The 14,823-nt window shown below is 32.6% G+C and overlaps 2 protein-coding genes across 4 annotated transcripts; one reads left to right on the forward strand and one right to left on the reverse strand.

Moving 5' to 3' along the window:
* The first annotated feature begins 4,812 nt into the window (after window positions 1–4,812).
* LOC115697468 (uncharacterized) lies at window positions 4,813–7,558 on the forward strand. 3 transcript variants are annotated; one of them, XM_030624487.2, is made up of 4 exons: window positions 4,813–5,118; window positions 5,204–5,427; window positions 5,538–5,627; window positions 7,202–7,558. In XM_030624487.2, the coding sequence occupies exons 2-4, from the start codon at window positions 5,314–5,316 to the stop codon at window positions 7,211–7,213; spliced, it is 216 nt and encodes a 71-aa protein (XP_030480347.1). In that variant the 5' UTR covers window positions 4,813–5,118; window positions 5,204–5,313; the 3' UTR covers window positions 7,214–7,558. The 3 variants fall into 3 exon arrangements, with proteins under 3 accessions (XP_030480347.1, XP_060974861.1, XP_060974862.1); XM_061118878.1 differs by having other exon boundaries at window positions 4,877–5,102; window positions 5,192–5,427; XM_061118879.1 differs by having other exon boundaries at window positions 4,878–5,109; window positions 5,199–5,427.
* Window positions 7,559–8,153: 595 nt separating this feature from the next.
* Window positions 8,154–13,038, reverse strand: LOC115697467 (pentatricopeptide repeat-containing protein At2g35130). Its single transcript, XM_030624486.2, has 8 exons — window positions 12,855–13,038; window positions 12,372–12,556; window positions 12,049–12,284; window positions 11,291–11,540; window positions 10,570–10,715; window positions 10,090–10,295; window positions 9,479–9,603; window positions 8,154–8,916 (listed from the first exon to the last, which is right to left on the reverse strand). Coding segments are annotated over exons 1-8 (1,734 nt in total). The 5' UTR covers window positions 12,857–13,038; the 3' UTR covers window positions 8,154–8,332.
* Between the last annotated feature and the right edge of the window lie 1,785 nt (window positions 13,039–14,823).

Below are 14,823 nucleotides of genomic sequence, written 5' to 3' on the forward strand. Positions count from 1 at the left end.
GTTGAAGAACATAAAAGACCATGATGGTCGCATAGTATAAATTCAAGATCGTTTATGGTCGTTCAGAGTAAATTCAAGTTCTTTAAAGTTTGTTGAAGAACATAAAAGACCATGATGGTTGCATAGTATAAATTCAAGGTCGTTTGCGGTCGTTCAGAGTAAATTCAAGTTTATCCACAAAATTACAAAATTCGGAATTATGAACAAGGACATGGTTAATTAAGGATCTGCACTACCCACATATAATTGAATTGCATATGCCTTCCTGAATGTATCTATGTTGTCGTCGTTGAGCAACATTGTAGCTAACTCGTTGCACTTACCAGCAATGTGCATTTTCATTGTCTTAAGCATGAATATACCACAATCTCCGCTATAAAGACAAAGTTAACTGCGTTAGCATTAATATTAACAGTTTGGATTTAAAGGCACACATATTAAATAAAACTTACGTTCTCTTGTTCAGAGGAACAGTATTTGCAGGAGCTACTTTTATACTCATGAGATCACTACACTGATGATGGAGGCTCCCAATATGGCAACTGTTTTTATGTAAAAAAGGAAAATATGCTGCAAGTGGCTCCACAAATTTTTTCATTGCCTCTATGGAGATCAAGTGATCTGGAATCGAGTCATAAATCAATATTGTCCAACTATGTCTGTCAACTACCACTAACATCCAGTGTGCATCATCATTCCAAGGCACATAGAAGTAATTGACATCCGACCAAATTCTTCCTCTAATTGGTCTGGTACCTTTGACAAACATCATTAGCTCTTCATTGATTTTCCAACCAAGCCATCAAGGAATATGATTTCTCGGGACTCTTTGTCCTACCATTTCATCCAACTTTGGCATTGCTTCGCAAATCCATATCTATAAAATAAAAATTCATATCAAAATTATATCTCAAAATACAATAAAAAATATCTAAAAAATAAATAAACTAAATTATAATCATAATCATATTTCTTACCAGAAATATCCAAGGACAACTAAAGAGGTTCCACTTAATATCCTTCTCACTTGGATTATTCTTCATATCTTTTTTAGTGATTTGCTCTATTATTTTCTCATATGCCAACTTTCCCCAACAATAATTGTCAAATATTGGTAGATTGTCCACTAGTTGTAGCCATTTAAGATCTATTACCGAAGAAGGACTTGGCATTATTAGAAATACACTGAGCAAATAGATAAAGCACAACTTCACTCTGTGTCTAGTCTTTACTTATCTAGATATGCTATCTAGAGCATTGGCAACATCTGTTATTTTAATAGACATCATGTTCTTGAAGTATTTTTCTTTTAACTTGTTCTTAGAAGAAACAAGCTCCATTTCTTCAGGTGTCGGGCCACCATCAGTGTACAATTGACATACTATTGCAAATTCTTGGAGAGAAAATCTCACAGGTTTCCCATTAATCAAAAACCATAACTCATGCCTCTTTTGGCAATCTACCCTCCTCAAAACTATCTGGTTTACTAAGGTGCCAGGAAAAAGCCCTTTAGTATCGAGGTCCAAGAGACGACCCAATTGGGAGTAATGTTTAAAAATATCATGATCAGACTTTGTGAGCTAATTCTTTATTTGGCCTATTACACTTAGTGGGAATTTGATGGTAACTTTAGATTTTGCAGCTGTATTAGTAGTAATGGCACGAGATATACATGGAAGCTCTGTTGTTAATATAGTTTTGGGCATCTATAATAATAATGTGTGAAATGAATAAAAAATATATAAATGATAAGAACATAAATATAAAAAGTATAAAAATAATTACAAATTTAACTAAATGAATAAGGTCACAAGTGGTATGAAAATAGATAGTGAGACCATGTGCGACCCTATGCAACCTGTGCGACCTTGTGCAACCTTAGTGGTCGTTTATGGTTGTTCAGAGAAAATTCAAGTTACATAGTGTAAATTCAAGGTCGTTCAGAGCAAATTAATGTTCTTTAAAATTGGTTGAAGAACATAAAAGACTATTATGGTCGCATAGTGTAATTGAAGATCATTTATGGTCGTTTATATCAAATTCAAGTTCTTTAAAATTAGTTAAAGACCGACCATGATGGTCGCATAATATAAATTCAAGGTCGTTTATGGTCGTTCAGAGCAAATTCAAGCTCTTTAAAATTAGTTGAAGGACATAAAAGACTATTATGGTCGCATTGTTGGGATTTTATGCCCTAAATAAAACACATTTCAATCTAATCTGATTTGTTATCAATAAAAGATAAGAAGTCGTTTATGTTTACATGTTGTTTTCATGTTTATGGTTTAATATATACAAAATCTGTTAAGTCCAGAACATATAGTCATTTACAATTACAGTGATGTCAACACAGTGGAATATGATTGTGATTATATGCTTCAAAAGACAAAGTCCATGTTTCATCAGTGCATTGGATTTACACTGATGTGATAATCAGCGATGAAGTGCACTTACACTTTGCATAAGTGTTATGTTCTTTCCAGAACATTGGCAAAGTATGCTAGTTTCGAATGTATGGCGTATACATTGGATTGGGACCGATATTGATCTTGGATAAGATATTATAATATTACCGTTGTATCTTTCTAAGTCAATATCATTAGTTGGTCTTAGATCAAGAGATCTTAATCCTGATATGCTTAGGTTCAATCTCAGGAGTGCTATTCATGTTCTTTGATTTGTTAGTTAAGCCTTCTTTCGGGTCAGGGTGATACGTACATTTTGGGAACATGGTAGTATGATTGAGTGGGAGCGCTAAACATAGATATGGAATCTATAGCTTCTATAGGTATTTAGAAGTGAAACGATGATTTCCTTCGAGCTTGGCTTAATAGAGGTAAATGGAAGAGCTCTTGTTTCAGTGATTATATTTTAGTTCACTGAAATATCATTTACAGGAAGCTAAGTGTTTTAAGGATAAAATACAATGAGGAGTGAAACGGTAAATTTATTTCTATTCGGTGTAAATCATCTATAGAGGATCTTTGATTATTGAGATTATAACGATGGTTAAATGTTGATAGCGTATCTATATGGTGGAACATATAGAGCGTTCTATATGACTGAGAGTGCAATTCCAAGTTCTATGAGTTGATGCAACAAGGAATTAATAAGTTAGGGAATTTACTCGGTAAATTCTAGTTTGGCTTATTGGAAGCTCAGTTGTATAGGCCCATGGTCAACATACTAGTTGAGACCATACTACTTGTAAGACTCAGATAATTGATTTCAATTAATCAATTATGATTCTAAAATTAGACTGTGTCTAGTTTATGAATTTTCACTAAGCAATGGCTAAATTGTGAAGAAAAGAGATTCTAGGTTTTATTTATTAATTGAAAGACTTTGATTAGTCTAATTAATAAATATATTAAATGGTAATTTTATTTGATAATTAATTTTAATTATTAAATAATTAGATTTGGCATTTAAGTGGTTAAATTGGAAAATTGGCGTTTTTGAGAAAATGAGATGGAAAAATGACAAAATAGCAAAATTGCAAAGTGAGGCCCATTATCCATACATGGCCGGCCACTTATAGTGCAATTTACCATTTATTTTTTTATTATTATTATTTTAATGCCAAATAAATCTAACCTAACCCTAGGTGGTTTACTATAAATAGGTAGTGATGGCTTCAGGAAAAATATGATGCATCTCATTCCTTCAAAAAAAAAAACTCAAAGCCTTCTTCCTATACCCTAGCCGCCACCTTCTCTCTCTCTTCCTCTCTTCTAAATTGAAGTCCTTGAGTGATAGAGTGAGTGCCCACACACATCAAGTGATATCTCAATCATAGCGTGGAAGATTGTGAAGAATCCAGAATCAAGAGAAGGACATTCGGGCTCAGATCTTGGTGATACTCTGCGACAAACAGGATACAAGGGTTAGAGATCTGAGCGAAAGAAGACATTATATTCCGCTGCACCCAGTGTAAGGTTTTCTGAGACTTTATATGTGTTTAATTTTATTGTTTTAGAAATTCATATTAGGATGTTAATGAAACATACTTGTTAGTAAATCTAGATCCTGGTAAAACATATTCCAACACGCATAGTGTAAATTCAAGGTCGTTTATGGTCGTTCAGATCAATTCAAGTTCTTTGAAATTAGTTGAAGACCGTAAAATATTATGATGGTCGCTTAATGTAGATTCAAGGTCGTTTATGGTCGTTCAGATTAAATTTAAGTTCTTTAAAATTGGTTGAAGACCATAAAAGACCATGATGGTCGCATAATGTAAGTTCAATGTCGTTTATGGTCGTTCTATGCAAATTCAAGTTCTTTAAATGGTTGAAAAACATAAAAGACCATGATGGTCACATAATGTAAATTTAAGGTTGTTTATGATTGTTTAGAGAAAATTCAAGTTCTTTAAAGTTAGTTAAAGAACATAAAAGACCATGATGGCCGCATAGTGTAAATTTAAGGTCGTTTATGGTTATTCAGAGAAAATTCAAGGTCTTTTATCTATAAATTACAAAAATCAAAATTATAAGCCAAAATGCTGTAATAAAATATATATATGTTACATGTTCATGTTCATTGGGTGGTGTGGGTATTGTGGTTGATGCATCACTTGTTGATTCCATTATAATTCTGAATGATTAGTTATTGCAATAAGAGATTGAGAGAAGAAAAATATTAATAGCTACAACTGAAAAAAAAAATTAAAGAAAAGAAACAAAATGAGAAGAGACAAGGAAATCATTAGGGTTTACCTTTGTTAGAATGAATTTCAAATTCTTTTGTCTATGGCTGGCACCACTTGCCACCATTTATGATAATGAGTGGTCTTTTTGGTCTTACTAGCAAGAAGAAGAAAAAGGATGAGAAGAGGAAGAGAAGAAGAAGAATGGTTCACTTGTGAGTATTCATGGTCTTTTTAGTCTTATTAGCAAGAAGAAGGAGTGACTTAGGTGAGGAGAAGAGGAGAAGAAGAACAAAAAGAAAGAGGAGACTATAAAAAAAAAGTTAGGGTTAGTATTTTATTGTATGAGGTTTTAATTAATTTTGTTTAATATTAAATTAATTTTTTAAATGTTAAGGGTAAAATAAAAGTAATAAATTGTCCTGTGACGTGCTTTTACGGAATGTATTTCGTAGTATGTCAGATGGGTCTCAAATAACTCCATCATCTAATGGTAAAGTACAATCACAGGACAAAATGATGTCCCTAAAAAAAATAAAGAAAAAAGAAAAGTTTATTTTGCTAATTTCTGTCAAAAAGTCTATTGACAAATTTTACCTAGTTTTCTTATTTCCCCGAGAGTGAATTGCAGGTAGAGACTGAAAGAGGGGAGGGTGACTGAGATGTTGAGGACTCGGTTGGCATGGACAACCATCGGGTTCGCGGTCTCAGCCGCGGCAATTTCCCAATTCGTTTGGAAAGATCTTCTGGTCGATCGTCACACTTTTTCCTCCGAGGTAAACACTAGACACCCTTATATTTGCAAATCTTCAAAATTTGTTCATTTATATATATGTAATAATAATAATAATAATAATAATAATCAGTTTCCTGTATTTCTCCGCAGATGAGACAGAAGTTTGATGCTCTTGAACAAAGAGTTGCAAATCTGGAGTCTGTTCCTTATCAGAATTCAAATTCTATTACTAATACTGAGGTACTTGGTACTTTCTCTTCGTTCACTCCCCCTTTATTTATTTATTTATTTTTAATTCTTTAATCATTTGGGTTAAATTCAATATAAATATTTATGCTTTTATAAAATTTGACCGCAACTTGTGTTAAATTCAATATAATATTTATTAGAATTATAAGAATAGTAAAATGACATTTCACTTTTTTTTCTAGGTAAATCATTATGTATATGAGACTGGATTAACTATTAAGTACTTTTTCTTGTGTAAGGATGACTGATTCATTGTTGCAAAAAAGTGATAAGTAATTAGTGATAATTTTTTTCCCTTTTAATTTTGAAAAACTGAGCAATAATCTCTTTTTCTTAAAATTCAGAAGGCAAAATAAGGTGCTCTATTATTAATAATTGGAATAATATTTATGAACAAGTTGCTTTCGTTTGCAATTAATGTGTATCCAAACCAACCACGAAAAGCAAAGCTTATGCAGTAACAATGAATTATAGACTTGTCAAGAGTCCTCTTGAAGGGATTTTGGCTCAGTCCAGTCCAGTTCTTACCTTATATACTGCATATTGTATAAATATATTTGTGTGTATATATATTTATATATAAATCAGTATTTCCTACTTTAGAACTAGAATGTCCTATCTTTGTGTTAGATCAACCTAAAAAAACCCTTGATATTTGTTTGGGGCATGTAAGTAGATAGATGTTATTCAGTATTGTTGAGGATGAACTAAGGTTTATTAGTGCTTGGTGTGGTATTTATGGAGTAGTAGAATCATTAAAGATGTTAACACACAGGACTAGTGAACAATTATTCTCTCTCGCTTTGTGTTATTTTTCTTATATTGGGTGAAATGAAGTTGCAAATAAAACAAGCTCGTTATGGCATTGTGATAAGTATTTTGTATACTAAAATGCAACGTTTAAGGCTTGAGACTTCTCTGGATGACTTTGTGAAGTAGAGGGGACTATGGAAATGTTTCTGTAGAATTAGTATGGCAGGCTTAGATGACTTTGTGAAATGGACGGGACTATGGAAATGTTTCTGTAGAATGGCAGGCTTAGATGACTTTGTGAAATGGAGGGGACTATGGAAATGTTTCTATAGAATGGCAGGCTTAGATGAGCTGTTGCCCTGTTTGTACCGTCACAAACGAGGAAAGTGGTGGGAATTTTCATTTGGCCAACTTGATTTTCTGTTCTACTACGTTGCTTGTAGTTTGCATAGATTTCCATAGGTCGAATATTCCCCAAAAGTCACCTAATGCAAAACTGCTTAACTGTCACTCACCACTTAACACCTTGGCACTCAGTCAGTACCACTAGGCAGACTTAACTTGTTCCTGCTTCGTAGGACGCCTAGGCTATGTGAACCATGTAGGAGGTCTATCAGCGAACATGAGGTTGCTTGATGTTGATGTAGTTTTCATAGATTATTGCATTTATTTCTGTTTCAAAGCAGGATGCCATTTTGTAAAGATCTCACTCTTTCGTTGTACAAGTTCAATAATAAACAAAATCATATTGAGATAATGCTGTTAAAGGTCACTTTTTTTCAATTGTTTTGGTAATGTGTTACCTTTTGCAGGCTGAAGCCTAAATCTAATTAAGAGCTCGAATGAAGTTTTGCCTGTTGAGTTCTATATCTGAATTGGAGCCTTAAATGCTGGTTTTCACTTTTTTCTGATATTAACTAGAGAGAATGTATCCATATTTCGTAAGGTGACATCATACTACTCATTTATGAGGAAATGAGAAGTTTACTATTGTTTTTAAGAAGAAAAAATGGAGTACAAATATGAACACATGGAGTGGTTTCCTTCCTTCAAAGTTGTGTGCTAAATAAGTTCTTTGCTACCTTGTTTAATAGTAATGTAGAAATGACTCTTGAAGCACCGTTTAGTTTTATACTTTTATTCAATAATCAACAGGAATATTTAGGCCATTTCCTTCCACATAAATGGATAGTTGGAACAGTTGGTGATCCCAAATCTTCTTTAGTAATTCGGAAAAGCCTATACTTGAGAATAAAAATAATGACACATGGAATGGATTACGGTTACGTTTCTCTTTTATGTAGCTTTACTTTTTCTTTGCTAAATGTCTCATCTACATGCAGGTGTTTTGTTTTTCTTTTTATATGGCTTGATTTTCAAGTCAGATATTTTCTGTTAAAGCAACTACTGTGCTCTTTCTGTAAAAAACAAAATTCTCTGTAATATCCATCAAAGAAAAGTTCAAAAGTAGAAGTCTTTACAAAATCTTAGAATCCATAATTGTAATTTATTATATCTCACAAATTAACATCTATTACTGTTGTCTAATTTGATGCTGATCTTGACACGATTATAATAATTGCATCATTTTGTGTTTGTGCAAGCACACTAGGTCTAACCCATTTTGACACTTTTGTATGCTTGGCATAACATATCTATAATCAAAATTGTGAAGGACTATGTGCTTCCACAAATGTCTGCATACGTGCTTCCTTTTACTAATCCTATAATGTTCCCACTGTTACTGTATACAACAACCATACATTTGGAAGAAAGATAATTTTCCAATAAGATCATCAAATTCAGAAACAACCATTATTTGTAGCTGTGTGTACACCAATGGTGAAGTGGTGAACCAAAACTGTTTTCTGCATATATTTTTGTAAAGGAAACCTCTGTACAAATAGTACCTAACCAGTGATAGACCAATATGCTTGTATACATCAGACAGGCATAGCATCCTCCCTATCCTTATGCATTGTTCTAATAACTGTGGTTATCTGTTCAACTTGTTCTTCGCTTGAACATGACGAAAGAAGAACTTTTGCAGTTCCTCCATCTGGGTAGCAACCAGAATCAATCATTTCTTCAAAAATTTCTAAGCATCTTGTGTACAGTTTCTTTCTAGAGTAGGCCCCAAGACGAGAAGTCCATGTTACGACATCAGGTCTTAAATTTTTACTTGGAATCACTTGGAAGAGCTCTTCCATTCTGTCAAAAAATCCAGCCCGTCCATAAACATTAATCAGGATGTTATATGTACTTATGTCTTCTTTATATTGTCCTTTTTCCATAGCAGCAAGAACTTTCTCCATTTTGTCAAACTGCCCTAATCGACCGTATAGGTTCAGCATACTGTTTATGACAAAAGTGTCTGGATCCAATCCATACTCTTGCATCTGATTCACTATATCTTCACATTTAGCTACATTGCCGATTCGAGAGTAAGCAGATAAAAGCAACATATGGGATTTCATTGTTGGGGTAATCCCTATACGTTTCATCTCTTCAAACATGGCTTCAGCATCTAAATATGAAGGGAAAGAAAAGTTACAACAATACCAAAAGTTCAGGATAGAGGATAAGAGTTATTTCAAACAAACATGGCTGATAGATTTTAGTGACATGAGTTGCTAAATCATATGTAAGCCTAAGATAATTGGGGCATTACACCATAACTGTTTGGGATTGCAAAAGGATGAATTGTTCCATAGAACCTTTGGGACATGGAATATGCCGTTGTGAAAAGATTGCAATTTTCGAGTGAATCCTTGCACAAGTACACAGATCTAAATTATTCCCTTGTTGCTTAGTTAAAATGAATAACATTTTGCAAGCTGACTTCTAACATCATTCCTAGTGTTTGATGCTCTAAGAGGACCTTCCTTACGACACTATGCTCTAGGAGGATCCTTTTTTGGTTAGATTATTCATCATTAATACTAGTATCAAGTTTTCTTTCTTAAAAGTTGGTTCAGTGAAGAATATCAATGAATGTTTGTAAATTGCTGGATTTTAAATGTCAGAAAAAGTAGGGCAGAAATTGAAGTCGACAAAATGGGATATTTCCAAGTTTTAGTTTATTATACCTTCGTGAAGACCAGCTCGTCCATATGCATCTACCATGATATTGTATGATGCTCTATCTGGTTCACAACCCATGTGCTGCATGAGTGAAAAAATTTCTGCAGCTCCAAATGGAAAACCTGCCCGACTGATTGAAGAGAGTCATAAAAATTATGCATGTCAAAGCACCGTAAAGGAAAAATGCATAGAAAATTAACTTTAGTTTTCCACCAGAAAGTCAACATTGATAACACTTTATACTTGTCTCAAATAAGATTTCTTATTTGCACATATGGCTTGCTGTATTAACCCCTTTAGAAGTAGCAAATTAGAAGAGTTATAGTGATAATATCTGTCACACAGCACAATTATGCATATGCAACTTCTATGATGGCATGTATCGAAAGTAAACTCATCAACCAATTCAAATTGAGACGCTTCATATGTTTTTGCATTAAGCCAAACGTTTTTCCTTTGAAATGGCCAAAACAAGGCAGTAATTTTCCTAGCTGTGCTTCACAAATCATCACCAATTTTTTCTTCTAGATAAATGAAATTTGTACATAAAACTATCTTTCTGTAAATACAATTTACAGTTGAACACTTGGGGCATTTAGACTTTGTAGATACTAACCTGTAAGATTCCATTAGCGCATTATAAGCATACACGTCAGGCTCATGACCTGCTTCTTGGAGCTGTTCAAATATTTCTTCTGCTTTTTCACAGAGCCCCTCTCTGGCAAATGCATTGATCAGTGCAGTATATGTGCAGATGTTTGGCTTACACTTTTGACTTCTCATTTCATGAAACATCTTCAACGACATATATGATTTACTTTCCTGCATATAACTCCAACTTTTAAAGATTTAATAGTAATGAAAGAAAGGATTAAAAAAAAAAACCAGCAATACTCGTGAGTCTCTCTTCAAATATTCACAAATTCACAGTATTTGTACTGATTTTAACATCATAGTATTTGTACTGCAATAAAAAAGCATAGTCTGTAATTGAAAAATATGATGATGTTGAATAATTTGGTAATCCATGTAAACATGACTGAAACCTGTGCAAAATAGGAGGCGAAACAAAAAATTAAAATTTAATAGAGCTAACCTTTCCATATAAGTTGATCAGCATTGTATAAGTGTTAGTAGATGGCTGGCAGCATTCTCTCTTCATCCTTTGAAAGATCTCTATTGCTTTTTTAGGCTTTCGTTGTTTTATAAGCCCATCAATATAAGCATCGTACACGACTGTGCCTGAATAAATGATGTTTAATCATAAATTGACAATATATATTAAAACAATGCCAATTTACACCTTGCTAGTTGCTACTAGCTAAAGAAGTATTAATTAGTACACAGAAAAAACAACAGATAGTGTCAATAATCAAAAGAAGGTTACTAAAGAAAGGAATAAGTGAAATATTCACAAATTCACTTGGAAAATTGTCCGTCCTAGTCTTTGAAGTGAAATATAATTTCACTTATGAACTTCTAAACATAAGATAAGAGTATAAGATCTGTCTCTAAATTGTGCTGGCTGTTAGATATCAGTAAACGAAGTTAAATAAGCATGAAACAGTGAAACTAAGAATGGCAGTATAAATGAATGTAGAAAAATAAGTCCATGTATAGTGAGAAACAGTAGGTCTAGAAAATAATGAGAAGTTCTCAAATGACTCAACTACACCATCTGATAACTCAATCAAAGGTAAGATAATCATTGAAAAGTTACAGTTGATGAACTATCATACATACGTGTAGTTCTTGAACATTAACTAGAACACCTCTGTTCAGCATACATGTAGATAAAAGTTGATAAGGAACCATACTTGGAGGAAGGCCATATTTTCTCATTTCGCCAAATACAGCTTCAGCTTTCTCTAGCAACCCAAATTTGCAGTAGGCCTTCAAAAGAAGGGCATACGTATCTTCAGTGGGCATGCAACGAGCTTCAAGAAGTTCTAAATATGTGGATTCTGCCTCTTTGTACAATGATTTTTGTCCATAAGCGTCTATGAGTAAATTGTAGCAGATGACATCTGGCTTGAAGGAGCTTTTGTACAGTACCCACTCAGATATCTGGAGAGGTGATATTAAAACCAGTGTTAATGATTATTTGGTAATGATTGATAAGGGCACTCATTTAGCTGCATCATTCTCCCCACAAATTATTCATACAATCCAAATTTGGCTACTCAGTATGGCATCCAATCTACCATCAGACAAACAATAATAGGGATTTGACTACAATCATCTGTACATAAGCTACTCCAAAACTTCTAACACGATTAATGCTTTCATATGCCTTTGTGTTTGTAATTTTCTGTTTTAAGCTGATGATTACTATGCACACTTGTGTAAAATCCATTTGATAGAATATCAGAATAAGAGTCTAATTAGCATTAAAACAGAAAATAAATAAAGATTGGTCATTTAATAAAATAAATAGTTTTAACATTAAAATTTTTGAGTCTAAGGTCATATGAAAGTGCTCAAGCACAAAACTTGTGAAGTGATTTTGCACCCACCCTTGACCAGTATCACAGAGAAAAAGAATAGTTTAAACAGAATAGTATTTGGTTCTCACCAACATTATAGGACCCCATTGTTTATTTAGACGAAGTTGAACAGCTACATTTATGATGTCATCCCATATCTCATGAGAGGCTGGAAGAGTATCAAGAACTTGCCAAATTCTTTTCTGATCCACCTCTTCCTCCAGTACAAGGTCTAGAATCTTTTGGGCAGTGGGGCTCATCACTGGAAAAATTCCATCCACGAAACCTGATCCATATTTCCATCCTCGCCCTCTTAAAGAACCACCTAATTAATACAAAGAAAGGAAAGAGTAAAAACTTGAAGATAATACATATTAAATTTTTTATAAAATGAGTCCAAAAAGTAATGTACATCGTTTCCTAGACAACTTCTTGGTATTAAAGCTTCTGAATTTTCCACGCTTGTCAATATACAAGCTGTCAGACTTGCCCTTCTCAACAGCTCCACTGCTTGAACTCTTTGCTTTCCATCTGTGCTGATTCCCAAAACTTCTCCCTTCAATGAATATACAACTGATATTGCATTTAACGATCAACCTGCGTGAGTTTAGCCCAACATATAATACAAATTTTATCAATTTGTTTTCATATCCTTCCAAACATTTTTATTTTCACAATTCAAGATAAGCCATTCCCGTTTAAGCATATACAACCACACAAAGTATGGTTGTTGGTGCTAAGTTGATGAAGTAGCAGTTGGTTTCAAAACCTTATTCCAAAGATATTGCAGTACGCCAGGTAATTAACTAAAACATTCGTACATTTTATGGATAAGTGAACTGAAAGGGAGGGACGCCATAAAAGGAGAAATTGAAAAACCTTGAGTAAGACTTACATGAATGGTTGGAAGAACTGAACATCTGAGGCGAGGTTTTAGTGCGTGAAAGACCACTGAAACAAACTCCATTGATGATGTTTATAAGCTTAAGAAATGAACACGACAAAAAAAAGAGGGAATATCAAATATATCTATGCATGCAGACAATGGATAGGAAGGTAATACTGGATTATCCTCTCGCGAGACAACACGCCACTAGGCCACGTGTTTTCTCTTATGTCTAAATTAAATATAAATTTAGTTAATTGAAAGAAATTGTTAGTAGTCACCACCTAAAAATAAGTTTTGTAAGTGATTAACTATTATTAAATTAAATTTGCATCAAAAAAACTATTATTAAATTAAATTATGTGGCGATCCTTCACCACTAGGTGTGACTTTTATCATTTTTCTATTGAAAATGAATGAAGTAAATTAAAGAAAAAATTAGGTGTGAATACATCTATTTAGAATTGGGTGGTTTTTGGAGCCAATTAAAGTTTTTGTACCATATTTCAATTGGCTAGTTAGTTGTGCCTTGTATGGTTTTTTTTTTTAATTTTATTTTATAATTTAAAATTCAATTTAATTTTTAAGGTATAATAAAACATTTTAAAATAATTTTAAGTTTGATGACTGGCTTTTTGCACTTATTTTTTTTAATGGTTTTCATGCTTTTATGGCTTTTGTGCTATTTTTTTTTTTTTTGTTTGCTCTAATTATTGAAGGTAGATTTGTGATATGCTCAATGAGTACAAAAAGTATTTTATTTTGTACTCTTGCCTTCTACAAATGATTTTTTAGATCTGACGTGTTTCAAGTCTTCAAATTATAATATAGATTGTTTTACCATATTTATTTACGTACATTAGCTATTTTTTTTTCATTAAATTGTGTGCTAAGAGTTTTTTGTATTGTTATTCTGTCGGTCAATTTTGAGGAGGGCCAACTTTTACAGGGCCAACTTTTACATTTTAAATATTATTTATTTGAGAGTTGTTGTATTCTTACTATTGAGATTTTTTTTTATTAGGTTTTAATATCATCGCTTGAGGATTAATTTTTTTTTTTATCTTATTTTGTTTTGAAAATGTTGTGGGGATCATTCTTAATATGGTAATGAGTTGGCGTGTAGTATTCAATGATACAAGTTAAAGCCCTAGCTCTTTGAGTGTGATGTTTGAGGAAGTTATAGCACCTATTATGTTGTAGATGTGCATGTATATTTGTATTCTTTTTTATTTTGAATAAATCCGTCTGTTCAAAGAAAATGTGCATGCTTACAAAGTTTTACCAAAAAATTAAGGAAGAAAAAAAATAAAGAAAAAAGAATTCTTTCATTCCAAAAAAAAAAAATCCTACCACTTTAAAAAAAAACAATTATTTTAGTATAAGTACAGACATAATTATTAAAAAAGTTCCATATTAATTTGAAGGAGAGATTTTTGAGATTAATTTTTTTTACGTAGTGATTAGAATCATTTATGAACTTATAATGTAAACATTCGCAAACAGCATATGAACATTCTTGAACTTGGATAGCTCATCATCTAACAAAAAAATATTAAACAGTAATAAATTCATAATTAATTAATTAATGAAAGTTATCCACCCACAATATAAAAAAAATACAACGGAAAAATTTAAAATTACTAAACAATAAAAATATTATGAAAAAAAAATAAAGATGGAAGAAATAAAGCCACGAGTTGAAAAGTTTGTGACTATTAAGCACTAATAGTTTAATGTTTCACTGTAAAGCACATTTTATCATCCATCAAATCATGATTACAATGATTCCTTCAATAACATTTTTAGCTTCTAGGTTGAACAAATGACATGAATACCTTAGATATTTCCTTACCACAGAAAAATAGATTGTTTGGTGGCACTCTATGTTGGTTGTAGTATTGAAAGAATATTTGTTGCTCCATATCCCCAACACTTGTATATATATTCTCATGCAAGTGAAATCGCAATAAATGTT

The sequence above is a fragment of the Cannabis sativa genome, chromosome 7 (genome assembly GCF_029168945.1).
Source record: "Cannabis sativa cultivar Pink pepper isolate KNU-18-1 chromosome 7, ASM2916894v1, whole genome shotgun sequence".
NCBI classification, from domain to species: domain Eukaryota; kingdom Viridiplantae; phylum Streptophyta; class Magnoliopsida; order Rosales; family Cannabaceae; genus Cannabis; species Cannabis sativa.

Coding starts and splice junctions, on each gene's coding strand:
- LOC115697468 (XM_030624487.2), top strand. CDS start 5,314: ATGTTGAGGACTCGGTTGGCATGGACAACCATCGGGTTCGCGGTCTCA. Junction 5,428..5,537: donor GTCACACTTTTTCCTCCGAG/GTAAACACTAGA, acceptor ATTTCTCCGCAG/ATGAGACAGAAGTTTGATGC.
- LOC115697467 (XM_030624486.2), bottom strand. Junction 12,285..12,371: donor GAAGTTGTCTAGGAAACGAT/GTACATTACTTT, acceptor TGTATTAATTAG/GTGGTTCTTTAAGAGGGCGA. Junction 10,716..11,290: donor AAAATATGGCCTTCCTCCAA/GTATGGTTCCTT, acceptor TCATTTATTCAG/GCACAGTCGTGTACGATGCT.